Here is a 27,480-nt window from a genome sequence, read left to right as displayed (position 1 = left end):
GGGGCCTGAGGGAATCCTGAGGGAGTCTGAGGTGTGAGGAGAGGGGCGTCCGGCGGGTCTCGGCTGGCCGCGGCCTGATTCCCGGAGAGGCCGGTCAGGTTGGAGCGTTTCGTTCTGAAGTTGCTCAACAGCCGGTGGTTGAGGGTGCCCCGGGGTTTTTCCGGCCGCGGTCCTCTGTGGGGCCGGTGTTCCCGCCTGTGGGAGCGTTCCCGCACGGCAGAGCCCCGGTGTTACAACTTCTCAGGTGCTCGGGGCTGTGGTGCAGGTGACAGCACTCAGGGCTGAGGGGAGGGCGATGAGCACCGGCTGGCGCAGGTGTCCCGCTGGATTCAGGCATCGTATGAAGGGATATTTTGCCCTTTACGTGTTATTTTTTTTCTTTTAAGGTTGCTTGGCGTGCGCGTCAAACTTCGGTTGTACTGCTGAACGTTTTGTTATTAATTTCTATGGGGTTAAGTGTTTATCCTTGCCTCGCCTAATGAGACGGCCCTTACAAAGACCACCCAAACGTGAAGTGATGCTGATAACCGATACCACATTGGGGATTTGGCTTTTTCTGTCGCTTTATGTACTGGTTCTTGGTTTGGGGCGGGGCAGGGGGTGTGTGACAATGGAGCAGCTGAATGGTGAAGTGAAGAGGTGGCTGGGATCTGTGATGCTCCTCAAGTGTTTTTTGCCTTTAGGAATGTTATGCTGAATTTTCACACGGAAGAACAGAAGTGTGAAGAAAAACTTGAAGACGGCACAAAAAGCTGACATAAAAAAAGTAGAATGTGTTCCATCATGCTTTTTATGTTAGCTTCAGTGTAACCCATTACAGATTTTCAAGAGTACAGTACGCTGCAATTGTGATTGTACATTATTTTTATATAAATATTTTCTAAGACAACAGCTCATCGGTAAATAGTGGTCATACGTAATGCTGATGATAACTGTGTATCTGTACCACTATCTTTAATGTACAGTTTGAAGAAAATTTTCCACTTTGTCATGTAGGTCTGTGGGGTGTTTTTTTTTGCTTTCACATACATTGCAGGAGCTGTAGTGATTGAGATACTGAAAAAAGAAGTTGTTTGTTGGGGTTTTTTAGTATTTTTTTTTAAAGTGCTGTAAAGGGGCATAGTGCCGTACAGGTTTGTATAAGTTAAGTTTCTTTCTTCAAGAGGTCTTTTATCATCCTGAAGACTATGTCAAGAACTGGTGTAATAAATAATCCTGATACAAATTATTATTAAAAAGAAATGTGTTTCTCACAGGTACCTGAAAAGAAACAATGGCGACAGAATCTCCACGCCGCCCTAGTCGATGTACTGGAGGAGTGGTGGTTCGCCCACAAGCTGTCACGTAAGCATGTTCTAGAAGAATAGCCCTTATTTGAAGTGGTTTTTATGTTGTTGTAGCAGAAGAACCTAGCCTGAATTTTCTTTCAAAGCCAGCTGTGAGGGCTTGTGTTGACAGTACGGGTTTTTTTGCATTGAGTATTTTCCAATAAAATAAAGTAAACGGGTGTTGCATTCCTGTCTCCTAGGACTGTGCGGGTCAAACTGTCTCTGTAAATGGGTTGCTTTTCACTTATATACCAAAACCTTCAAAGTTGTACATTTTAAAGATGGCTATATTGCAGTGTTTTGTTGTTTGTTTACACAATTTTGTTTGCTGTGCAAACACGACACTAGCTGTAGATTGATGACTGCAGACTCCTTCCTTAGGCTAGAAGGAACGTGCGTAGCATGTTCATTTCTTGCTGTACTTTTTAATAATACCTTGTCACAGGGGTGGATATATTAAAACATATAAGCCTGTCATTAAAAGTCTTCAGTAAGTAGAATTGTGGATTCTAATTTTTTTTGCTTAAGAGAACAAAACCAAGAACAAAGGAAGAAGCTACCTCTCTCCAGTCAGAGTGCATAAGAGACCATTTTTTTTGCTTGGGCATCCTTATTTTCATTGTGTTTACATGAAAATGCTTTCATGGCAAAAGAGCTTAATAAGAGTCTAGAAGATTTATGGTCTTGTCTTTGTTAAAGGATTTTGGAGCAGTTTTTCTTGGGGATGTTTATACTGCTGAATTGTTGCTGCAAAATGGCACTGTATTGAAATGTTCACTTGTGCTATCAGTTTCAGTGGCTATTAGTTTGCTACTGGAGATAGTTGTGTATTTCGACACCAAGATGAGCTTTATTTTTACCAGGGAGCACAAGAAACCTATCATTGTAACACAGAAAGTTGTGTTAGAGGTTTGTCTTACAGCCATGTGGTAGAATAAGCTTTTTTTTTAGGTTGCAGAATTCCTCAACAAATGCATTTCTGTTTGTAATGACCTTTTCTTCAAAGTAAGTTTTGAACAAATAGTAATAGAAAAACACTGTTAGAATAAGGTCATGTGTTCTTTTGTTTTATTAAATATGGTGGCTTGTTCTTGAGGTATATCTTTTCACCTCAAAAATTGCAGTATTTTTGATGAGAGTTTGTGTATGTTGCGTAGCCTGCAGCAGCATTCTGCTGCTTGTGTTAAACTCCTAGATTCTTACTAACAGAAGATTTTTTTTTTTTTTGGGTGGGTTTTGTTGTTTTGCTTGTTTTTAAGCACTTCAAAGATATCTTCTTGGAAGTTTTTCAACTTCAGGAGACATTTAGAGTACCTATACTGAATAAAACATTTTCTAAACATCAACTTTGTTTCAAGACGTACTGGTGGGGAAAAAAAAAAAAAGTACTCATTTCATGAGCTGAAAAATGAAGACAGTATGACTCTTGCTAGTAGGCATTCATGTGAGAGCTTCAAACACCTTATTTAATACTGTACCTGTAGACAAGTATTATTGCTAGGTAATAAAGGGCTCTGGAGGTACACAGACACAGTTTTGGTGACCTACATAAATCAAAGAAGAATCAGCACTATAAACCACAGCTCATTTATAAGGCCTCAGCCTAAAGCAGTAACACAAACTTTATTTGATGCAGTAATCCTTGGATTGCTGAACAAAATCTAGTTTTTTTTCATGAGTTGGAATAAGCTTTCTAACCTTTAAAACTTTATGGTTTAGTTTTATCTTTGTTTTCAGAGAGGAGTCAACCAGTTAAGCTGATCCAGGTGTTGGCAGTATTTGACTTGAAGTATCTTCCGTATTGCTGTGTATAGGGCAGAGCACCTAATTCTTAAATACTAAACACTCCAATTTCTATTAAAAGAATCTTACACAGCAGTTTCAGAAAGCATGAATAAAGTATATGTGGCTTTGGACATCAAAAGTCTAGATTTCCTAGTTTATGATTTTTCTTTGTTTCTATTAGAAATCTTGAGTTGGCACAAGAAAAATTACTACCACTATGAAAATTAATTTGGGGGCTGCCAAAGCTGTTACCTAAAGAGTTAATTCTGTTTTTTAAATTGTCTCAGACTTTATGAAGATAGTTCTTGTTGCCAGCATGTTTCGGTATTACTCATTACAGAAGGCGCAAACTTTTTGCATAGTTTCAACACCGTCTGTGTAATACAGTCAACCTACGTTGTATGTTGCTCAGCAGTTACACAAGAGACTCGCTGCTCATGCAGGGATAAGCTAATGAAAGCATTAGTTTAAATCTACCAGAACAAACGTATCTTGCACTATATACTATTCTAAATCATTGCTGCTAATGATCTTCCAAGAAGGAATAAGCTTCCCAAGCTACAAAATCTTACCTGAAAATACCTCTCCTGCCCCCAGGCGCTACCACTTACTTCATCATTGTACATAGTGCATATGAGGTCTTAAAGTTCACTTGCCCCACAAGGAGAGCTCCGGCCCTTAGCTTAAGTCCTCATCTTCATGTTGTAATAGCCAAATCAAGTAGAAAAATGCTGAAGAATAATTTCCAAATGCGTGTTCTACTTCAGTCAGCCACTCTGATGTGGAGAACATGGAGTCATTTTTTGACTGTTACATTTTATACTTTTCCCCCAAGCAGTTATTTCATAAACAAGTATCACTTAGCTTTTTACAGAGTTTTAGGCCGCTATTGATATTGTCAGAGTGTTTGGTAGTATATTAAGTAACTGCATTGCATACTTAATATTTTCCTTTGCGCTAAAAATTGTACATGTTTTCTCTGGTGAGATGTCTTATTTAATATATTCATGCCTGTTTCTGAACTTCAGTGGTAGTTAAAATTCTCCTTCTGTTTTCAAGGGAACAGTCATATATGGAAAGCGTTGTTACGTTCCTTCAAGATGTTGTGCCACAGGTATGTGTAGATCTTTTAAAACTATTTTTTTGGCGTACAAAGCAGTTGAAGTGTGTGTCAGGTGGACCAAAATACCATTGAAAAACAAAAGCCATTTTTTTTTGTTTTTTGAATGTGAATCTTGAGACCAGGTTTTTAAAAGCATAGACTGTGTGCCATCTGAAGATTGGGCCTACACATTTCCTCTTATAGGTAATAATTAAAATGAAAGTCTTAGCTACATAGAAGCTGAAGCATTACAGTATAAATAGCAGGAAGAAGATTGCAGCCTTTTCCTACGACAATTTTGGCAATAGAATAGCTGCGGAGGGGAGAGGCTGGGCATAATACTTGCTCTGCCTCTTACAAATACGTTTTTTCTAGGTTGTAGTTGGAAACCTGTGTATGAACCCTGGCTGGATTGGTGTTAGAACAACTTGGTAGACACTCTTTGTCACCTTAGCTTTTATCATTGGCTGAAAAGGAGAAAGTTTCTTTTGCCTCCTTTACTCTCTCTTTTTTATCTTGTTTCCTTAACTTGCCTCAGAATGTCTTGGCTGCTGTGGGGCTGTGGAGCTCTGGCTAGCTCGTTGTTCTCCAGCGTTCTGCAAAACGGAATTCCTCACTCTGCTTTTTTATTTTACCCCCCCCCCCCCCCCCCCGCCATTTCTGGGATCTTCCTCTCTGGAGAATAACTATGAAGCTTATGTCTGCTCTTGGTCATAGTTTTTGTAGGTAGCAGCAGCATGAAACTGGAACGGTCGCTTCTGTATTGCTCATGGGCCTCTCCGTAGCAGAGGGAAATTAATTTTGTTTTGTTACTCTTTGGGGAGGCTGTAGTCTGCAGTGGAGGAGCATTGCAGCTAATTGTAGCCTCAGGAAACTATCTTAGTTCTTATTTGAAAGATTATCTTCATTTGTTAGTCATTAATTTCCTCAATAATAATAAAAAAAATTCCTTTCACTAATACCAATTTGTGAAATGCATTTTGGACTCATGGCCAAAATTAAAAATAGTTGAACTTTCATTTAAAAGATTGCTGCATTCTATGCACACCCCTATTTTTTCCCCTCTGTAGTTAAAGGATACAGTCTGTGTTTTATTTTACAAATCAGTTTGCCTTGGAAGCATGGAATGTGATTTGTTTTGAAAAGTAATACCCACACTTATTTTTTAAATTTGTATTTTTAGTTCATGTTATTGTTTTTCTGGCATGTGATTATACAAGCTCTTTTCATATTTAATCCAAAATACTGCACAGTATTTTGTTACAATTCATTTGGAAGTGATGGTATTTCTACTGTAGCTCACATTCTTACTACCACAGTTTCTCCTGAGAACTGTAAAACTTGCAATTTGGAAACACTGCAAGTCTCCCTCACAGTTTCTTTTTGTATCTCATCTTTTTATGGGAATCTGTAGAACACAGAACTGAAACATGGATCTGTTCTACTGGAATGACATTTTATTCTCTTTTAAATGGCTATATAAAAGATGTCACAAATATAACTAAAACATGTCAGTAAAATTAACTATGTAGTAAAGGTCTCCTTCTTTCCTCAGTCTTGCTTACAAGGCTTTTAAGTGAACTAAAGAGAATTTTAAAAGTAGAAATGCCTCACGTGAGAACCTCTAACATTGCTTTTAGAAGTAGTGTACAACTGCTAAAGTTAAAGATTGTAGAAGCCACTGTGTTTTAGCTTGACTAAATTACTGTAGGTCATGTGGCATTTCTAACCTGCTCCAGCAGACTTATTGTTATATATGTCTTGTCATTTCTACATTAGTAAGTGATGTTACGCTTGTTGAGTTGTATTTAGTATGGTATATGTTGGTCATGGAACCATTCATGTTTGAAACAAAACCTCACAGGAATACTGGCGACAACAAGATACACGTATCTCTGTTTTTCTAACTTACATTCCCTCCTGTGGTCTAGAGAGGGAGAAAAAACGGTATTAAACTTTCTTATTTTAACCCTTTTGCTTTTTGTCCAGGCCTACAGTGGTACCCCACCAGCAGAAGAAAAGGAGAAGATCATTTGGGTCAGATTTGAAAACGCAGATTTAAATGGTATGGCTCCATTTTCTCTCACTTATTTTTGTGATTTTTTTTTTGGTCCATGTACAATAATTTCAGTCAGCTTTATCAGTAAGCATTGTTGACTGAAAATTAAGTATTTAATTTCCCTGTTCTAGACAGACTAAATTCTAAGTGAATAACTGCACTTCCATTCAGTATCTACCAAGTAGAACAAATGGGCCATGTGACTTCATCTAAAGGCAAACTAACTCCTGCTTAGGAAGAGGAGCAAAAAAAAAAATCCATTTCTTTTTCTTAAGGTAGTTGAAAACAGAGCAGAGAACTGAATTTATTTCATCAACTGTTTGATTTCAAAGCCATATTATCTAACTGTGAATCCAGTCCAGGTCCCAGATATATTTTCAGTGGGGTGATAGAATTTGGAGTAATGTAGAAAGGAAGAGCAGTGAGGTAAAATGAGCAGGAGATTCCATGATGTCTTTCAGGGAAGTAATAGAGCAAACTCACAAAATATTCTTAAAATGTACCTTATCACTTCCAGTGTATCTTAATAAATCGTCAGCAAAGACTAGTGACAGTGCAGAAAACAGATCTCCAACCGTTTTAAGAGAAAATGGTGATTGTTAAAAGCTTTTGCTAAGAGTATCACGTAGATTCCCCCCCTTAAGATCTGAGCTGTTTTACCCGTCTATCCTAGTTACCTTTTTTTTTGAATCGGAAAGGTTAGGCACTGAATGAGAAATGGTTGAAAGGAGCTATCAGGTAGTTACTTCTTGAATTAATTGAACATCTTGGAGTTGTTTGTGGTGTGTGCTATGTGTGCTTGTTGTAGCTGGGGAACTAAGGGACCTGTCTTCTGGAGAACACTGGATTGAAGTCTTTCAGTGGATTGCTGTTTCTTGTGTGCCATCTTATTTTCCTGTCTAGAGCTCTATGGTAAAGGCCATTCTGGTCTCAGATGAAGTACTAGCAACCGTAGCCAGAGCTGTGATGGGGAATTTTCAGCCTTTCCAAGAGGTTAATAGGGAAGATTATATGTTTTCCAGCTGTTGAAATGGCACAGAGGCTGGCAGTTCATAAATTCAAGGGTTTTAGAACTGTCAACCTGTAGATGGCATTATGTCCAGCTTTAGGCTATCTAAGGTTTGTTTGCTTGTGGGTTTTTTTCCCTCATATATTCATTTTTAAAAAATATCAGGCATTCCCTCTTTAGGTTCTTTTCTGTAGTATAACAAAAAATCTTTAGAATATTCTTCAGAATTGTTCGTATTCTGTTTGAATTTACTTTTATGCAGCCTGATCTGATTGGGCCTGAACACATCCTCTTTTACCATCCTAAATATTTCCTCTCTTTCGTTGATGCTTACATGCTTGCAGTGAGCTTTTGTTCATTCTGTCATGGTTGAAACTGTAGTTTTAGAGGGCTTAACTCAAGAAAAGCTTAATATTTTTGATTATTATGTCCTGTAGCACTTTTCTTCCTGGGGATTTTCTTCTTTTGGTAAGGTTGATGTAAAGATTAATTATATAGTATCTAGAAATAGTTTTGACCAGTCTGTGCATTTGTAATTTCTGTATTTGTTAATGCTTATTTTGTTGGTCCTTTGCAAATTTTTCTTTGATTGAAAAGTTTGCCATGTTTTATTAATCATTGGAGAAAGAATTACAGAAGTTTTTGGGGTATTTAGTGACAACCCACAATCCAGAAAACTTTTCTCCATAATTTTAAATTTTATTGCTTTCTAGCCTCTCTGTGAAACTTTAACAAATCTACTGTTTTCCTAAAATAATATATTTCATTGTTGTTCCAGCATAAAAATTTAAACCACTTTGCTTGCCTTTACTTATGACAACAGAAACATGCATTGAGAAAATACCATCTAGTATAACTGACATCAGCCATAGCTGATCCTAACCTGTTAATAATGGCTTTGATATTTAAACCCAATTTAGATACATCAAGGAATATGGAGTTTCATGAAATACATAGCACCGGGAATGAACCACCATTACTGCTAATGATTGGATACAGTGACGGAATGCAAGTCTGGAGCATACCTGTAAGTATGGATTTCACTTCACTTCTGTGCCAGACGCTTTTTTGTTGGTAATGTTGTGTTATTTCTTTAATACCTTACTTTTCATTTTTCCTATTGAAGTGGAAAGAGCCAACATTTACCATCAATGTCATATGGTTTGTATGTAATATGCTTATCTTAAGATTAATACTGAGCATAGATCAAACACTTGAATTTGTGTACCTTCAGATTTGAAGGCTTTTTACAAATTACTTCTATTAAGTAAATTTTCGGAGTCAAATTGGGAGTAGTGTTTGACATTATGGAATAGTTTGTATCCCAGAAAAGACAGAAATCTTTTTAACCTACAGAAAGGAATAAGGCTGGAAAAATATGAAAAGCATTTGTTTGTCCCAGGAATGCAAGTATGACCATATTAATAGTATTTTACAATCAAATGTTTGTCATGTACATGATTTGCAATTTTAATTTTATTAAAGTCTATGTGTGCATATGGGTTTGATTTCATGCTGTCATACATACACCCTGCAGTTTGTGTTTCAGAGTGGTTTATGAGCACATGGTCTTAATTTGGGGAATTTCCCCCAAATTTCTTGAAACTATAGAATAAAGTTTAATACAGTAGGTCATAAAATTCTTAACTTAAAAAAAAAAAATTGCCTATAACACCTTGTCCTTCAAAATAATGTAGAGAGGGTGGAGTTCTTTTCCTTTGTAAAATACACTGGGTTTTTTAGAAATATGTATGGTTTTTTTATTACTTTATGTTTAACTATGTAGGACATGTGTTTATATACCAGTAGCTTAGACAGTATAATAAAAAAAATGTTAATTTGTACACCGAAAGTCAAGTTAAACTGAGTTTCACTGGAGTGTGGGAGAGCTGGCTTTTCCCCTCCTGATTGCATATTGTTAGCTAGAGATGAGGAAGAAAAAAAAACTGCTGAGCTTTTGCATTTAAATGAGGGTTTATTAGAAATGCAGTAAGAACTAGTATACTTCACTATATTTCAGTATTTAGTAACATTTTACCAAAATTTAGGATCTTTAACCAAAACTTAGGAACATTTTAACCAAAATATAGGAAACTTTATCTGCTGTATGTCCTGAGAAACTGTGTCTAATTCTGACTGTCATGGCTTTATTTTTAGTGGAACAAAACACATCTTTTATCTTTTTAGAGCAGAAATGTGTATCAGTGTCTGACATAGCAAAGCTAGCTTGTCCACTCTTGTTTTTTCTTCTTTTTTTTCTTTTTTTTTTTTTAATCTGCCTTTACACTGGAATGACTTTGAATACTAAGAATGGGTTTACAGTATGTAATTAGTATGTAATTAGTTTTTGTTATTTTGAAGACTGATCAGTTTTATATTAATGTACAAATCAGATTATTAAAGTGGTTCAGAAAGACTTTGCTTTGTTCTTCGAAGTGTATTACAGAAAACAAACATTAGGTGTCACTAAGATACTGAGCTAAGAGAGCAACTACAACTGTAGCAGTACCAGAAGTTATAGCACGAGTTGATCAATTAGTTAGGATGCTGTGAGTAGTCACAATGACTTAGGCTAAAGAATTTTTATAAAACAGCTTACTTTATCATGCTGAAATTTTCCTATTCAAATGAACGTGTGTTTTCTGAAAAAAAGTATGAAAGTAGACTGCATTGACATGGGACTTGTCCTGGCCACTCTATGATATGAGCAGCTCTGTGTCTAGCAGAGATTGGTTTTTTTTTTTCCTCTGTGTGTGCGTGTATGTAACATGCCCTTGCTCTGTGGTTAGGTGAGAGTTCTGTGCATCCCTTGTAAGTGACTTTCTGTGTCTGAATGAAAGACTGTCTCTGTCAGAGCTACCTGTATCAATGCTCTTGAGAAATGCTGTCTAGGATGGGATCCTACACATCCAAGGAAAGCAAGAATGAAAGGGAGTTTCAGTTCTTTGCTATGTGAACAGATTTCCTTGGTGTAACCTGTTCTGCATTTAAACTCATACCCCATGGTACGCTGCAGTAAACATGAAATAATTTGGTGGAGATTACTAAAAAAACGACAAGTTAAACTACTTTTTTATCCTGGTTTATGTCTGTTTACTGATGCTGTCAGCCAGGTAGTACAAGGTAGCTTATGCATGTTTCCTACTGGGAAAGAAGGGTTTTCTTTGGGTTTGTGGGTGGTTTTTTTTTATCCCCCTGCCCCCCGTGTCTTAATTAGCCACAAGTTGGGCCACGGAATACCTGATGTTACCTTCTTTTTCAGTAGGATGATACAGCTACATTGTCTTTTTTTCCCTCCAGTGTATTTCACTTCTTCATAATCCCTAGATCTTAATAGTATTTAGTATTTTATTTCACTTCTTCATAATTCCTAGATCTTAATAGTATTTAATATTTTAGGACAAATAGGAAAAATGAAATTGCAGCACAGTTTCTCTTAGTGTCGTTCATTTTTTGCAGAGGTATTTTTAATGGGGGCAGGGGGTGTCCAGTAAAATGGAAAAAATGCCAAATGTGGAAATATTTTACCATCCATCTTAAGAATGTCAACTGTAGAGATATTGCACCACTTTGTCAGCCCTTCATTTGTATATTCTGTGAAATTCTGAGACCACATCCAGGGAGGTACAGCTTTGACCTGTGCAATTTGTATGTGTTGGTTATAATTTCAATGTTGGAATGGTTCCTTTGTTAGTAAGACAGTCTTGGAGAGTTTCTCAGAATGATAGTCTTTAACATAAATTTTAAATATCTTTTCAGAGCAGGATTTTTATATCCAACACATTTGGAGATAGCATAACCTGCTTTATTTCCACGTTGTTTCTCCATCTTATTTTTTTGCTTACTTAGTCTGAGTAAAATAAAATCAAATCTGGCACTTACGCGACTGACTTAATATTTAGCGTTTATTTGGTAACACTTTTTTCTGTCCTTTGGTATTACACAAACCTTTCTTCTTGATCTTGCTGAGTATTTAGCTTGTAATTAAGCAACGTTATTCCAGTTAAGAAAAAAAAAAAAGAGGCGGATCTCTATAGTTTAAAAACCGTTAAATCTGAAAAAGCAGCAATTTGACATTTATGTGAAAATCTACTCAGTAAGGCTATTATCTGTGGCATTGTGCTTTTTATTCGTACAATTGAACCTGTATTCAGCACTTAATAAAGTAATGTGTTGCAGGCAGTTCAGTTTGTGTCTGAGTGATTATGAAGTGTTTATGACAGCTTCTAAGCTGACACTCTCCGTAATGGTGTTACATTGACTTCTAAACACCTTTGCAGTCTGCCTCCAGGAGTGTGTGTCTCTTTGCAGTCTGAGTGGTTTCACATTAACATCTCCTTGGAGTAAGATCTTTGACTACAGAAGTGTTACTTGCAAATGGAAGATACCATTAGGGCTGCTTCAAAGGACTGAAATAATGTTTGGACTGCTGGGTGCTGAAGTAACGGCTGGGGTTTTGAAGTGCAGCGTCTAAATCTGTATTGCATAAGAAGCGGAAGGTGTCCATCCAAACGACTTTTCTTTGATGTTTGTTTTTAAATGGGGGTGGGAAGGTTAAAAGTGTGCTTAAAATATGCCTCGCTAAGTGGGGAGAAATCTGGGAGTATACAAAAGTATGACTAGAGGTTCCTATTTGATAATTGTGCAGTGTAGTTTCATGTTTTATTTGGAATTTGTTTTTCCCTTGCTCCCAGTTTCATGTTTCAAATACAATTGGAACTGGTTTCTGCCTGATGTGGTTTCCAAGTATCTGTTCTAGATGTTCCTGTTCAGGGAAATGCATGTTGGCTGGTTTTGTGGCAGATAATTTTTTTTTTCATTGTATGCTGGAAGTTTCAGAAGTAGAAAAATCATCTTAGTTTAATGGTTCATATTACAATTAAAAAAGAATGATCAAGCTTGAGTTGAATAAAGTAGGAACTACCAAAAGGAACTTTTAATAACAAGCTGAGATGTGTATTTAACAAAAAAATACTTAAAGGCTGTGGTATAATGATGCTGCCACAGACTGATGGGATGTGTCAGCCCATATGGTAGGTGACTTCCATTTGGAGACCTCTGGAATGCAGAGGACTCATTGGACAAGGATGGCATCACACACTGCCATTTCTCCACTGCCAGACCTTAAATTTCTTTAAATGCTGCTGTCAATAATGCTATTATTTTTAAGTTGCTAAAACTGCAGTTGTACAGCAGATGGTATGTGTATGTGGATATGTAGATGGATGTATATGGTAAGTCAGACATGCCAGTTCCATTTTGTTTTCTCAACTGTTTATCAAAAGCCCTGTCTGCTGGGGTTTCAATGTGGTCTTCTTTGTAATTCCTTCTCCTTTGTAATTCTTTCCCCTTTTGGAGCTGGGAAAAGGACTAGTCACTTACCACATCGTAAGCTGCAATCCTTCCTCTGTCCAGACCTCCTCCTGGTAGAGGGAGGGTACCACTGTTAAGACTTGTATTAGCCACTTGGAAAAACATAGTAATGACCTAACCTGGTAACCCTGAAAAATGTCAAAGGACTTTACAAAACATCTATGCAAATAATTTTCTGAGGTTTTGTACACTGAAGATGCTAGCAGTGTGTAAGAAATTTTCTGGTTTTACACTCATTAAGTGACCGCAGAACTGTTGGAAGGTTTTTTTATTCATATCGTACCCTACACCAGTTGGGGAAAAATAATAAAAAAACCCCACATGTGCAACAGCCTTTGAAAAGGCTGTGGTGAGAGGTACCTGAAGAGTCCAAACGGCATTTCAGGTAGCTGCTCTTGGATGGAGTCAAAGCAAAAATGAAGACTCGTGAAGGTTGTTAATACCTTTATTCTACCTGCTTCCCATATTGTCTGCAGCATTCTTGTCGTTGTGTAGAAATTATTAAAACCAATGCAGAACTATCCCCCAAATTAGAATTTTATAAGGGAGCCTGCAGCCTGATCATGCTAAAGCTCCTCAAAATGTATGACAAAGTGAGAACATTGAGGAAACTGTAACCAAAACCATTTCTAAGCTTTCATTGTTTTTTAAATTCAATTAGCACTGTCATAATTTTAAATGCTAGGTGCAATTTCATACTTAATTCAGTCTCTAGAGTAGACAACTGTAACATTCTTTGACCTTCTAAATTCTTACAGTCTCTGGATAATTACAGATATTTGTTTTGAATGAAAAAGCAGACTGTTTGAGTTTCTAAACTGAAGTGATAAAATTTGCCCTTTTACTTACAGTCCTTCCTTGCTCTCTCAGTAGTAAGAGGACTGGTTGTAGTCTTTAACCCAATATCAAACAGTAGTTTGTGGTGGTATCTGTCAATTGCTTGTTGTCATATTGTAACATCACATCATGATCTCTATATCATATTTAAAACATGTATAAGAATATTTAAAAAAACCCAACAACGCCTCTTGATATCTTCCCTGTGGTCTGTGACAGTTTAATATACAAGCAGTTTCCTTTTATATAGTTGCACAGTAGTTTAAGCGCTGAGTTTTGAACTCAATTTTGTTTCAGTTTGGTGTATGTTTGACTTTTTTTCTTTTTCTTTTTTTTTTTTCTTCCACCATGTGAAAACCATTTTCTATGGTTGGAAACTATTAGTTATCCTTAGTGTGAACAAAACTTCCTTTGTTCTGTTTTTTTTATGGGTGCAAACTGGTATGCTCAAACAATAAAGCTCTGTCATCAAAAATTAACCAGTGCTCCAGATTTCTGGTCTGTCATATTTTAAGCCATAGCTCAAGATGTCTAAGTGGAGGAGAGAGTTGTTCTTCCTCTTTCAATCTGTCATTATTGGAAGAGAGCGATGAAGACTTGACTGGGGGCTGGGTTTTGAATCGGCATATTCTTTGCTTGCGGCCTTCCATGTAGGTCTGGGGCTTGTGGTTTCATACCAAGTGCTGGGAAAGCTGAAATGTTCTATCAGACCAGCTTGGAGCCGTCATCTTGGATTCACTCTTTCATAGAACAAGTACCTGAAGCTGCTTTTATAGCTTAATATTCAATTCTTGAAACCTGTTTGGAAATATTCTTGGCTTTTGGAATGGGAAAGAAAAACTTTTAAGAGCTTTGAAAGCTGCCACAGGGACTTGCTACTTAGCTGGATCAAATCCAAAATGGCAGCCACAGCCTACTTTCTTCACAGGTGCTTTTTGAAGAATTTAGAGCTCTGTTTTCAGTTCATGAAGTCTATTTATATTTTGTCTATGCTTATGAGACTCTGTAGCTCAAGGGACTGGTAATGGGATGTGGAGCCTTTTACTTATACTTGCCAGCCCACATCTCACCCAAACTGGCAGTGACAAAGTTGTTAGCCATTTAGCGATGGGGCTGGGCTTCTGTTAAATGTAGTTCCTTGTCCCACTTTAGTTCCTAGAGGAATAAGTGTCCCATTCACAGAAAAGATTGGCTGTCTGTGTTGGCTGTCTCAGGAGTGAGATAAGGCCTGAACTGGCAGGCAGATCAGACTATATAATCTCTACCCTGAAGATGGTGCTTTCACTCAAAATTGACACACGTGGCCTCAGCAATTGTAATAAAATTTTATTTTATATAGGTAAGTGGAGGGCATTAGCATGATTCTGATTAACCACAGTTAACTCAGATTTTTACAAGGCTGCAAACAGCAGAAGCTTCTACTGGTGGTAGTGTTTAAAAAAGTTAATTGTAAGTCAAAGAAAATCTTGAACTTTAAAGCCCTAATGCATTTTTCAATGCCAAGCAAGCCAGAAGAACAACCAAGCTCTTACTAATTCATGGCATACACAAAGTCCAATGCCTTCTATGATTTCCTGTTTCTATAGAACAGTTAAGGACATACAACTAAAAAAAAAAAATCCCTTGAGAAAACTGTTATTTTCTGGAGCTGTGGTAGGTTAAGTATTAGTGTTTTAATTTGATCCATGTTGAAGTGTCACGTCCAGATTTTTTGTAAACTTCTTTGTGCCTTTTACTGAATTTGGCTTTTTCTTTACAAATGAGATGCCAGTGGTTGGGTGGCATCTTGTATTTTCATTACAAAACCTACAGTGGGGTTATGTCTTAAAATTTGCTCCTTCTTGGCTCCCAGGTGTCAGCAACTGCTAAGTATGTGAGCAGTACAGATGCCTGAAGTTATCTGAACATTTACTTGCTTTTTTTCTTAGTTCTACAAAGTTTCTCCTTTCCTGTGGAAAAAAAAATCCTACACAGACTGAGAGGAAAGGACCTGTTGCACTACAGTATTAAACATTACAGTGGTCTCAAAACAGGAGTTAACTACCTATAATCTCGTCTTTGTTACTGTCAGATCCTGTGGCTTTGGTTAGTCCATTCAACCTTTCTTTCTGTAATTTCCCCACAGTATGAAATGATGAAATAGTTATCTTTCAAATAATCTTTTAAATAACTACTAAAAAGTAAAAGCATTATATGCATGAAAAGACCTGGGCTGGGATTTTCATGTTAGGTGCTGAAGTACAAATAAACTTCATTTGTATTTGTACATTTTAGGCTTTTCTTTGAAAATCTCAGCTTTAAACTCTACCAGGTCTTGGCATCACAGGCTAAATAAACATGCTCTCTGGAGTTCAGTATATTTAAGAGCAGAAACTGCGTTAAGAAGGTTTGGCCTTCTTAGTGTATCTTACTTTTGGGACTATAACTTTATTTGAAGTAGATTGGAGTTAGAGCTGATGTGCTGGCATAGTTAAAATGTAGGAGGAGGTGACTGAATTGGATTGGCTTATTTTATGTGAATCACTTGTTCCATACTTTTGTTATGCTAGTTCTTTTCCCTCTTGTTTTCATTCATAGCCATTGATGTGCATACACATGTGAAACGGTATTTTCATGATTTTGGGGAAAAAATCTTTAATTGCCAATAATAATAGTTCCAAAGCCTTATATTTTTCTTCTTCTCCGTTTCCTCCTTTCCCTTTTCATAGAGCTGGTGTGTTCTGATGGATAGAAAACGTGCTACTGTCTTCATCTTTTTTCATCTCTTTAAAGAAAGAGAGAGAATAGAAATTTTTCTCACTTTCTTCTTAGCTGCACTCTAGTTTTTTCCAGGTTGTGTCTTCTGGATGCAGATGTTATATATGTGCTGGTTTTTTGGTGTTGTTTTTTTTTTTTTTTCTTTCCCCACACGTCCTCCAAACTCATGACCTGTTAAAAACAATTGGCAAACCTTTACTGCGTTGATTTCTGATCATCATTCTTTTGTCTTGAATAGAATCTGGTCAGCAAGCTCTTCAGAGCAGAGGCCTCTAGCTGTCCATGAGGGAGAATTAAACCTGTTTTGCAAAAGCTGGAGTACAGCAATGTTGTATGTTGTTCAGATGATGCTGCTAGCTGGAAGAGGAGAATTTGCTAGGACTGCAACATCTGCCTAATAAAATAAGAACAGGGTAGACTAAGGGATTAATTCTCATATTGATTACAGTTTTAAAACTGTTGTGTCCATCAGGAATAATTCTAATCGCATCATTAACAGTAATGTTGATTCATACCAATGTGGAACTGCTAGCTTTCTGCAAAACTAAAATGGCTAAGAATGTTATTTTCCCCGAATTTGTGTAGCTTGAATGTTATTCCAGGCATAATATGGAAAAGCAGTAGTTCTCTACATTCTGTGTTTACTTGATGTGTACAGAATGATGGGCTACCTCTGTAACAAATGGTGTTTTCAAAATAATCTTATGACAGACTTGTGCTTCAGTGGGTTAGGTTTCATTCTGGCCACATTATCTAAAGCAGTGATAATAAATAATGAGGCTCCGGGTTAAGATTGGAAGTAAGCTAAGAGTCTGAAGTGCTATACTTATGATTTGTTGGTCAAACAGTAGTAGTATTTTAACTTTTTGAATGTGTGATCTGAAGTGCAGAAAGAAATGAGAACAACTATAAAATGACATTTCAAAAAGCTAACTTGGATTTATAGTTTATTGATTCATAAGAACCTTGTTCCAAATCGTGTTCACTTTTGATATTGTAAACTGCTCGTTTGGCAAAACTTTATGCCAACATGTTGGCAGTGTTCTTAGTCTTATTACATATGTTTTAAGTTGTTGGTTATTTGGAAATGAGCTTCATAATGTTTGCCATTTTCCTGAAGTTTGAAATTCCGTATCGGATCCATTACCAGGCAGTTATGAAAATGCATTCTGACTGACCATTTACAGGAAGTCTGGAAATTCTTAACTGCTTCTGGTTTAATCTTGTCAAGATTGCCATTAGTGACAAACTTAATTAGTTTGACCCCCTTTTTTAATCATAATTGTCACACCTTGAGACTGTTGAACGTACCAATATATCAAATTCTCTGATCTTTTACCACCGACAGTTGCTACTCTTGATCATTGGTTAGTTAGCATTTTTCTTTGAAACAAGCACTGTGTAGAATAAATGCTTGTGTTCCAGGTTCCTAGAGTTTTTGTTAATTTTAGTCAGCAGTCAACTTTCAAGTCTTGTTTCTTTTAAAACATGTATAGTCATTATTAATATGGTGCTAGTATCTCATTCAGGCAGTCTAAGGCACGCATTGCTGGAGGCAGGCCATCTTTGTTGCTATAATTTGTGTTATTCAAGACTTCTAAGGTATTCTAATTTAGAGAAATTGTGGATGGTTGGCTAGAAAGGCAGTATCTTACCAACTTACTTTCTTACCTACCTTTCGTACAATGTCTTTCTACCTATGTTCTAACCTACTAAATATATATATTTTTATAAGTGTATATATTTTTTTTACATTGTATGTTCATAATCCATATGTTTTGCAGATCAGTGGTGAAGCTCAGGAACTCTTTTCTGTCCGTCATGGTCCAGTTCGAGCTGCACGGATTTTACCAGCTCCACAAATCAGTGAGTATATATTTATATGGCTCATAATTAAGCATAAGTTTTTTTTACAGATCTTTGTCCAAATCATTGCTACAACCTGATATGTAGATTTTTCCATTCATTTTAAACTGTTACCTTCACAATAGCTTTCTATAAGTATTATTTACTTGGTTTTGTTTTCTACTCTATGATCCAGTGCTTTCTCCAGTTTCATCTTCAGATTTTTAGCTTTGATGCTGCTTCCTTTGTAGTTCAGAGGATATCTAGGTATATCTGTGCTCAGAGATCAGTACGGAGATGTTAACAATTCTATTTAGGAATATTTATTATCAATATTTTATTGCTGTAAAATAATATTGAAATTATTTTTTATGGCAAGGCAGTGGCTGATAGCAGTAGATCTAGAAATTATCAACGTTTATTAAAAACTCCTGTTATAGTACATTGTAAAGTCTAATCATAATATGATGCCCTTCTAAACTCTTCAACTCTTTAGAAGGTTTTGGTTACCCATTCAGCAGGTGAAACTGAAACAATGCAAGTAAGATAATGCAAGAAGTAGTTGGTCTAAGTAATATAGTTTGTACAAAGAGAAAATGTCCTTTTTTGATTATTAAAATATTTTATTTATGAAGAAAATAGAAAGTATTTTCTAAACTGTGAAATTATCTAGTCTATTAGTGCATGCATTAAGTTTAGCAATTGCAGCTTTTAATGAGGTTTTTAAAAAAGGCTGCTTTTCCACTCCATTAAAAGTAACAAGACAATGGAATTTGTCTTTTGGGGTGGTACTAGGTTCTAATTTGTTCCTCTTCTGCTTATTTTATGTAAAATTTATTCAAACAGTTTGATCTTTTTAGTGGCTGAGCTTTTATCATGATCCCTTGAGTGCCAATAGGCACCTTCTCTCTTTTACTGCTTAAATAGAGTTTTATCAGGTTCTGAGACAAGCTGCTTAGTTTGTTTAGCAGGATTGTTTCAGAAATTCTGAGTTAACCCCCTGGAAGAGCTTGCTGCAAAATTTGAGCAACTATGCATAAACAAGCAAATCCCTTTAAAAAATGGCACTGTTCAATCTAAACACAAAATCTAATTGTGGACTTCTTAAAGGCCTCAGATTTGATGGTGTCCTGGCTCATTTTTGGTTTCAGCAACATTTTGCTTATCCACTCTCCCTGTAACTTCAACTGGGCAAGCTATTCTGTACAGCTGCTGAGTAGTATTTCTGGCTTAAATTGGTTGCCATGTTTTACTTCATGGATGAAAAGAACGTACTTCTAGTATGGTCAAGGTTTTGGGGGATTATGCTGGATTACAAATTTTAGTAGTATATTATGAATTAATTAGCGAACTCAAAAAATATAGCCTAAAGTCTAATTGTTTAAATTATTACAAAAATAGTAAATTATAAGAATTTTGAGTATTTCAAAGAAAGTAAATTAAGAAAGTTAAAAGTTTAATGGACACATTGTATATTGTTGCAGTGATTTCCTGAGCAAAGTAATAGAGAAGCATGTTGTGCCTTCTGTTTTTTGGGAACACTGCAGAATTCCTGATGAGCTATGGGTTTTTTTTGCTGTTATGTGTGTCATTAAGTAATGGATATCTATGCCCTTTTCTCTCTCAAAGGGGAAAAAAAAAAGGAGAAAGACTGTAAATGAAAATGAAGTAAATTAATTAAGAACCTATAAGTTGTTTTTTCTGATAGCAAAATAGTGCTTTCCGATTTTTCAATCTAGTAAGTTACACTGCTTATGAACTCCTTTAAGCAGTTACTGTGTTTCTGTCTCTAAATTGCGTATATTTAGCATCTGACAATGATAGTTGTTACATTAGAAAACTATTCAAATTAGCTCATATTAAATTAAGCCAAACCTTTTAAATACATGTTTTGGTCTCTTTTTACATGGCTTGGTTTAAATAAATCTTTGATTAAAAGTACATGAATGTATCATTGACCAGTATCTGGAATCAGATAAAAGTAAAGCTGTAATAAGAGGCCTTAGATAACTAACACATGAGCTTTAATGATTCTGAACAAAATAAAAGGAATTTGTAAAGGAGAAGCTGATTACCATCAGTAGGCTCAAACACTATTTTACTGTAAAGCTGTAAAAAGGGAATTATTGAAAATAGGACTCTCTTGGTGGATGGATTTGGCACGTTCCTAGAAGCAGATCTTAGTTTGTGATAAGAAGCTCATTCCCAGGTGTGAAAGGAAAGCTCATGGTTTTAACTTGGTGACTTTACAGTAGCAGAACTTAATAGTTTGTCAACTATTTTGTTAAAATACTATAGTCCTTTGATGTTAGACCGTCTGCTGCATCATGTGCTTCATAGCATAGTAGAGTATTGTTTCAAAAGAGTTATTTCATACAGGCTTATTTCATGCAGGCTTATTGCAAAGGAGACCTCCTCAAATCTGATTTAGCAGGTTATAAGTGGTCCTAGTAGCAGGAACGTGGTGCAGTATCTGGAGCTGGCCTTGCATGCTGCCAGCTCAGATCTGATGAGGTTTATTAGTTCAGGCTCTGTGCCATGCTCGAGCAGTTAAATGGCTCCTGGAACTGTTCTGACCTGGCAGCTACACCGCAATGTTCGTGCAGGGTTTTGTGTGAGCTAACAAACCAGGCAAGACCTGACCTGGCCCAGCACTGCCGCACTTTGATGTCTCTGTGTCCATGGCATGGTTGGTCTGCAGCCTGGCTAAGATGTCCGTAAAGAATTGAGAGATTTCTGTAAATAACACTGACAAATGTAGCATTAACTTGTCTCAGTGGGCAGAGAATACCTACTGTTGCCGTCAACAGTAGATGTGGCTTTGATTGTTTTCCAGAGCTTGCAATATAAATGGCCTTTTTGGAGACTGAAGGTTTACACTGTGACCAAATTTCAGGCTTAAGAAAGGAGTTAAAGTTGCATAGCTAATATTCAGAATATGAGAACATCTCTGGACAGTGTCAGTCTTAGAAATAAGAATACTAAGTCCTGGCACTTTGTGTGCCACATGCTGTGTTATCTGCTGAGTCATCTGGTTGGCACGGCTTCTTAACTTGCCTAGCTCTTCGCTTTCAAATCTGTATGCTGTGATTGAGTTTAGTACTTACTTGTATATATACAGGTGCCTGGTTTGCTGGGCTCTGGATTTTTCTGTGTCTTCAGATAAAACAAGCATGCAAAGATGTGTTTGAAGACAAATTGATGAGACTTTGTGATTATTAGAAGGGAGAACATACTATGTGGTAGATACAAAACAAAGCTGGAACTCTGCCAGTTAAATTTAGCTACCATTTTCTGTGAAGAGGAAACTACCATTGGCAACATCATTGTAGTTAATGATAGTGAGAGAACCAAGCAAAAATCAGGGTATATTAACTCCTTCCTCCTCCATTTTATATGATTCAAATTTGTGATGTCCTGACTACTACTCAAGTTACTCCATATTGGGTTTCCTCTCACACAGTACCTAATGGCTCTATTTAGCCATGCTAACCTAATTCTTCATATTGTTTGTTCAACGTGTTTTCTAATTTTTCACCACTTCCTCTAGATGATGCTTTCTTCATTTTTCTGAGGTAACTGACTGCACGAATACTTACTTGTAGAATTGAAATGATACTGAGTTTGACTTCTGTATATTTTTAAGTATTCAGTCTTGGATATTCCTACATTTGTCTTGTGCTTTTTCTTTTTTAATTATCATTTCCATGATATTTATAGAAACATTAAAATTTTACTTATTTATGTTTTCTGTAGTAGTTTTATGTTCTTTAACCTATGAAGTCACTAATAAAAGAGATTCAGAACTCTCTAGTATTTTTTGAAATTTGTTGTGTTTTGACTTCATTTTGAGGCCTGTTGCATATATACTTCTGAAATCAGTGCTAAGGAAATAAAACATTTACTTCAGATAGCTTTGCTATTCTTTTCCTACAAAATCAGAATACTGCTGCTTTCTGAAGTGAGTAAGTGCTACAGTCTCCCATTTTTCATTACTTATCCCAGGTCATTTTACAAAGCCCTGGCCAGCCCCCAGCCCTGCTTTCTGCCTTGTGCTATCCCATTTATTAAGGCAGGCTTGCATAGTTTAAAAGTCAATCAAGAAACTAGGAAAATCTGCAGGAAGAGCATTGTGTGTGGTAATTCATGGTTAAAGGGTACATGATGACAGGCTTGTGTGTTGAAGTTTAGATCAGTCATTGTCTGTAAAACCTATTTCCATGTCTCAGCATTATGAAAATAAATTCCTCCAGTGAACTGAATTAATTTGTTGCCATTTTCTAGATTATGCTGCTTGCAGAAAAGATGATATAATAGTCCCACATCTCTCAATGAATTTGACTGCTTAGTCAAATTGACTGATAAGGAAAAAAAAAAAGTAAGAAAGGAAATAAAAGAAAGAAATCAGAGGTACTATGTTTAAAACAACTATGAACCAAAGGAACCTTATGGATGAACGGTTGAAAACTAGAATTAACATGAAAAGCTAAAGTTAATCGGGTCACAGAATAGTTTTGTATTTGAAACTCTAAAACTGTTGAAAGTTTAAATTTTGCAGCAGATTTATCTCTGTACTCTACTGCTTGTATCTTTGATGTTGGTAAAATAAAATTAGAACCTCAAAAGCTGACTCAGCTTTCTGTGCAGGTATACTTAAAAGAACTATAATACTTAGGTTGCTCTCTAAAGGAAGGCAGATGTGAGTTTTGTATTCAACCACTTGGGTGGCTTAGTGGTTTTAAGTCCTTGAAAGCCAAAATAATTGCATAGTATGTATAACAGAGGACCTAGCCCTGCAAGCTGAACAAGCAGTAGCAGTTGGTAGCTAGATTTGGATTGGGGTAAGTGGGTCATGCAGGTGTGCATTTAAGTTTTGGTGTTTTGTAACTGTTATGTGGGTTGTTATGGTATAATGAATGTTAATGTGCATGGATTATAGAAATTACAGAACAGAATTCTCAAGTGTAGCAAGTAAGCCTTTTATAGCTATTATAGGGAAGAATTTTGGAGCACGACATTTTAAAATACTAATTTCTTTGAAGCTGTGCAGGCTGACCTGTATGCCACCATTTCAGTTCTGGCCATATCACATCAATGCTTTAGACAAGTGCACCTTAAACTTTTACCATGTTAGACTGATACGTCTTTTAAGTTTTGGGTGGGGTTTTTTTGGGGGGGGTGGTGTGGTGGTGTTTGTTTGTTGTGGTGTTTTTTTTTTTTTTTTTTTTTTTACACCAAGATTCAATCAAAATATTTCTGTCTGTCTTCGGTTAATGTGTGACTCTAGAAACATTGATCTCTATGTTTCGAGGTCATCTTTTCATTTTTTTCATACAGAAGCTACATAGTTATCAGAGAATAAAAAATAAAAAATTATGTACAGAATAAAAAACAACTTTCTGTAAACATGCACAGCTCTCTTTGACAGAAATGCCACGATAATGTTCTCCAGCCAGTGTTGCTTCTTGCAATGTTGCTGTTTTATCTCAGAAATGGGAGGGTGGAATGGGCCGAGGAGGCAGTAGGTATGGAAATCAACTGGAGTTGAAGGGGGTTCTGAGGTGATATCTTTTGGGGGATGTAAGAAACAGGTATGATGATGCAGGTGCTGGAGAGGGACTTGGATACTTGAAATGTCTGGGTGATGCTGGGAGTTAAGGGAGATAGAATATGATGCTCATGGCCTAGAACATTAATGCTAAAGGAGCATCTGAAGTGGCAGGATGAGGACAGTAGTCGCAGTGCCATTGATCAGGCATGATATTGAATAATGCAGTTAGAGCTTATTTGTGCAGAAAAAGGAGCATTTATAGCTACCCTGAAGCTGAGGAAAGAATTCATACACTGTTCTTAGGTCTGACTCGAGCCTCTTCACTTCTGTTTCAGGTAGCACATATGCTTTTTTGCATTTGTGTTCAATAAGGAAGCAGACACAAAATGGTAGTGATTAAGAAACGTTAAGAAACATTCCTCCCCCGCCAAAAGAAGCAGCAAAACAGGGAGTGAAAACTGTACGTAGTGAATGCCATCCATGTGGCCTAATGCATTTCCAGGTACTGGTTGGCTACTACACTGGCATGGGCCAGGACCACAAATGCAACACAATTTTCAAGTAACAGATAGAAATAAGAGGGGTTTAGCTGAACAGGAGGTGCACTGCATTATTAAATGGCTGTGGTGGAGCTTGATCAGTGGAATTACATACCAGAAAATATACTCCATTGTGCATGTATGCTGTTGCTGAATAGATCAGAATATGACATTTATACAGTGTGTTTCTTACTCAAGGGAAACGGGGGTACTTTTCATAGTTTTGAGTAGCTTTTGAGTTCCTGTGAAGATCACTGGTGTTTCATTTTTATTCTTCAAAAAGGTGTGCTGCTGCTGCTGCTGTTGTTACTATTATTATTGGCATTATTGAGAGGCCTTAGTAGGCCCAAGAGGTATCTGTTCACAGTTTCATCAGAAGTACAGTACATAAGCTGCTTTGAGCTTATGTGTGGATAACCTTTTGCCTTCATAAAGTTCTAAATGTTGATTTGTATGAAATTTCATTTAGCCACAGATTTTTTTTTTTAAGTTTTAAGTGTACTAACTGAGGTTAGATTTATTTATTTTTTTAAAAAATGTATATCATTTAGCTAAATGGAGCTGTAGATAAGGTGGTGCCTTGTTGGCAGGAAGGGCAGTTTTCATTACTTTAATTGTGTGATTTGTCAGGATTTTCAGCTTTTTATAAATGCTGTAGTGTTATATGACAGAATTAAAAGGATTTAGAATAAAAGGAGTTTAAGAAAAAGACTTTGCAACAGGATTTCAATACTTTTTGTATTTGAGGGATTTAGCTAGCTGTTTTTCATTTCAATCATCCTGCTGCATTTTGTTAAACACTGTCTGTGGAGCAGGTGTGTACAACGTCAGTATATCGCACATGCAAATAAACACGATTTTACAAATAAAAATTAATCCACCATAACTTGGAAGATTAAATTCTACTGCAGAACTAGAAAGGGTTGCTGACTCCATTAAGCATTGCAGAGAACAACACATGTCGCTTTTTGCAATCTCATGAATGGGACTGCTATTAACCTGATTTAATGCCCTGCAGAGTCCTCAAAATAATGATCCTTTTCTACAGTATTAATATTTACATTCTGAAAGTATGTATTTGAAGTAGAAAATGGATTTTTTTTTTAAATGAGGACCTCAATCATTACAGACTGAAATCAGAAGTTTAAGCACCTGTTATACAAATTTTGCAAATCTGTACTGTGGGTATTAAAAACTGGTATTCCTTTTGATTTTGTGCAGTTGTTTCCCTGTACTCCCCACTCCTCCTTCCTTGTTGTTAAACTTAGAACTAGACCAGGAAGAAACGTATGAATTCATATCTCTAATATATCCTAGTTAAAAAAAAAAAAAAAGTATAGTTGAATACTTAAGGTAAAATCCTGGCTCCGCTTAAATCAATGTCAGAACTCCTGGTAGTCAGCATTTCACCCTTAATGCTGAGAGCGACTAGCTAAGTGAACAGAAACAAATGGAGTTCATCTGTTACTTGTATTGAAGAAAAATTGGTTGCCAGACTCTTAAGAAGAGTATATGTTTCATCTATCAATTTACAGGTCAGTACATACAGTACAGGTATGACTCATAAAAGCCCTTGAAATAATAGGAATAAAAGGAAAATACATTTGGCTGTTTTAGCTTACTTGTAAAGCTATTGTTGATGGTGAAATTATTGATGACCCATTTGACTTTATAAATACCCAAATGTGTAGGAGGGAAGACTTACCCTTGTACAGATGAGAGCACTGAACATTTTTTGTTACAAATTAATTGCATGTACCTGAGTTATTAATAATTAACAGAGACTGTTATGTGAAAATGTATATTGTTAATTGTTGTGCCTTTCTGAATAATTGATTTAGTGCAGCATACCAGTATTTCTGAATTAAATTTTGAACAGACTATATCGCTAATCATCTTTCTAGATCAAAGGGTTTGGTGTATAATGGAGGAAAACAAAAATAAAATTCCATTATTCACCACATACATGCATACCTATGGATAGATAGATAATTAAAAAGGCAAAGGTTGAAAGAAAATGGAGGAAATTTAGTAGTGGTGGTGGTGGTGGCTGTTATTCTATTATTTAAGTTGGGTAGAAACATACCCTGGAATTTACTAAACATTGTTCACAAGTAGAAGAGATTTTTTTTTTTTTGACTCAGTTTTATTTCTGCTTACATAGCAATAAGGCAAAGTTTTCAAAACTTTTAAAATCCCATTTTAAGAAGTGTGGCGTGTTTAACAATTTGATGGTTCTGGAGTGAAGGTGTGACTGCAGTTTGGGAAGGCGAAAGGCTGGTTTTAATGGCCTGGCTCTGGTGCCAGCAGTGGCGGCATGCACAGATCCCAGGGCAGGCATAACTGTCTCAGCAACTGAGTTAGAGCGGAGGACGAGCCCATGCCAAACTCTGCTGTTGGGGCTGCGCTGGTGTTACGTGGTGAAGCTAACCTTAAAAGTAGATTGGATACGGTGTTAGAATGGTGTTTTCACTTTGAGTGAACAGGAGGCATAGGCTGAGTCTCGCTGGAAGTTGCTGGAGGTCCTAAAGGCTTGAATCGCTTGATTGAAGCCTGGTTTGAACTTAATCTTGTATTTTCTTAGGCACAGGGCATGGGCTGTGTAAGCATGGCCGTGCTTTGGGCAAACACTCCGCAGCCCGGTTTGTCACATGCTAAAGAGAGTAGCTGCTCTTACGCTGTGCTCTTATGGTTAACACTCTTATGCTCTGCTTACACCTCAGTAGAATAAATTGGAAACCAATGTGTGAAATTCACGCAAAGTTGGCAACAGCCTTATTACAGACAACTTTTATAAAACAATGAAAAGTGAGCAAGTGTTACTTGTTACAGTTACAGAATCCTTAACCCCAACTGAAATGAATAGAAGATAACTCCAAAATTCTGGCCAGATTTTGTTACTTGTTTTGTTACTCGTTGCTGTCTCTTTCAAGAATAGTTCTTCCAGGGTTCATGACTCTGCCTGTTATTTGTATTTCTATCACTAATCTTGTACAGGCTGTGAGTTTTGTATTATATATTCAATATCCTTTCAATATATTGGACCTCCACAACATGTACACCCATACTTTGAAAGGTGACACAAACAGTACTTAGTGATTTGCTTTTTCTTTTTTGCTTTCCTTATTAGGTGCTCAGAAATGTGATAATTTTTCTGAGAAGCGGCCTCTTCTTGGTGTGTGCAAAAGCATTGGATCTTCTGGGTAAGAATATTTTTTTTGTGAATAAAGTCTTATATATAGATTGTATTATCATCTAAAAAACCCCAGTAGATTTAATCTTTAAAACTCTATTC

At 36.5% G+C, this 27,480-nt stretch overlaps 1 protein-coding gene across 8 annotated transcripts in view; it reads left to right on the top strand.

Moving 5' to 3' along the window:
- BCAS3 (breast carcinoma amplified sequence 3) overlaps positions 1-27,480 on the top strand; it is a 374,628-nt gene that overhangs the window by 948 nt on the left and 346,200 nt on the right. For 5 of the 8 annotated variants that reach the window (XR_774766.1, XM_010573787.1, XM_010573788.1 and 2 more), the window contains exons 2-7: positions 1,257-1,344; positions 4,173-4,227; positions 6,205-6,280; positions 8,204-8,310; positions 18,035-18,116; positions 27,316-27,388. Coding sequence is in view for 7 of the 8 variants with exons in the window: in XM_010573787.1 (XP_010572089.1) it covers positions 1,274-1,344; positions 4,173-4,227; positions 6,205-6,280; positions 8,204-8,310; positions 18,035-18,116; positions 27,316-27,388 (464 nt within the window). In the remaining variant the exon portion in view is untranslated. Of the gene's footprint in view, positions 1-653; positions 767-1,256; positions 1,345-4,172; positions 4,228-6,204; positions 6,281-7,090; positions 7,187-8,203; positions 8,311-18,034; positions 18,117-27,315; positions 27,389-27,480 lie in introns of those variants that run through there. The other 3 variants (XM_010573786.1, XM_010573785.1, XM_010573789.1) reach the window with 3 other exon arrangements.

Source organism: Haliaeetus leucocephalus, unplaced genomic scaffold, assembly GCF_000737465.1.
Source record: "Haliaeetus leucocephalus isolate CR32 unplaced genomic scaffold, Haliaeetus_leucocephalus-4.0 Scaffold395, whole genome shotgun sequence".
NCBI lineage: Eukaryota > Metazoa > Chordata > Aves > Accipitriformes > Accipitridae > Haliaeetus > Haliaeetus leucocephalus.
Note: the sequence above shows the minus strand (reverse complement) of the source record. Positions and strands in the feature narration are given on the sequence as shown.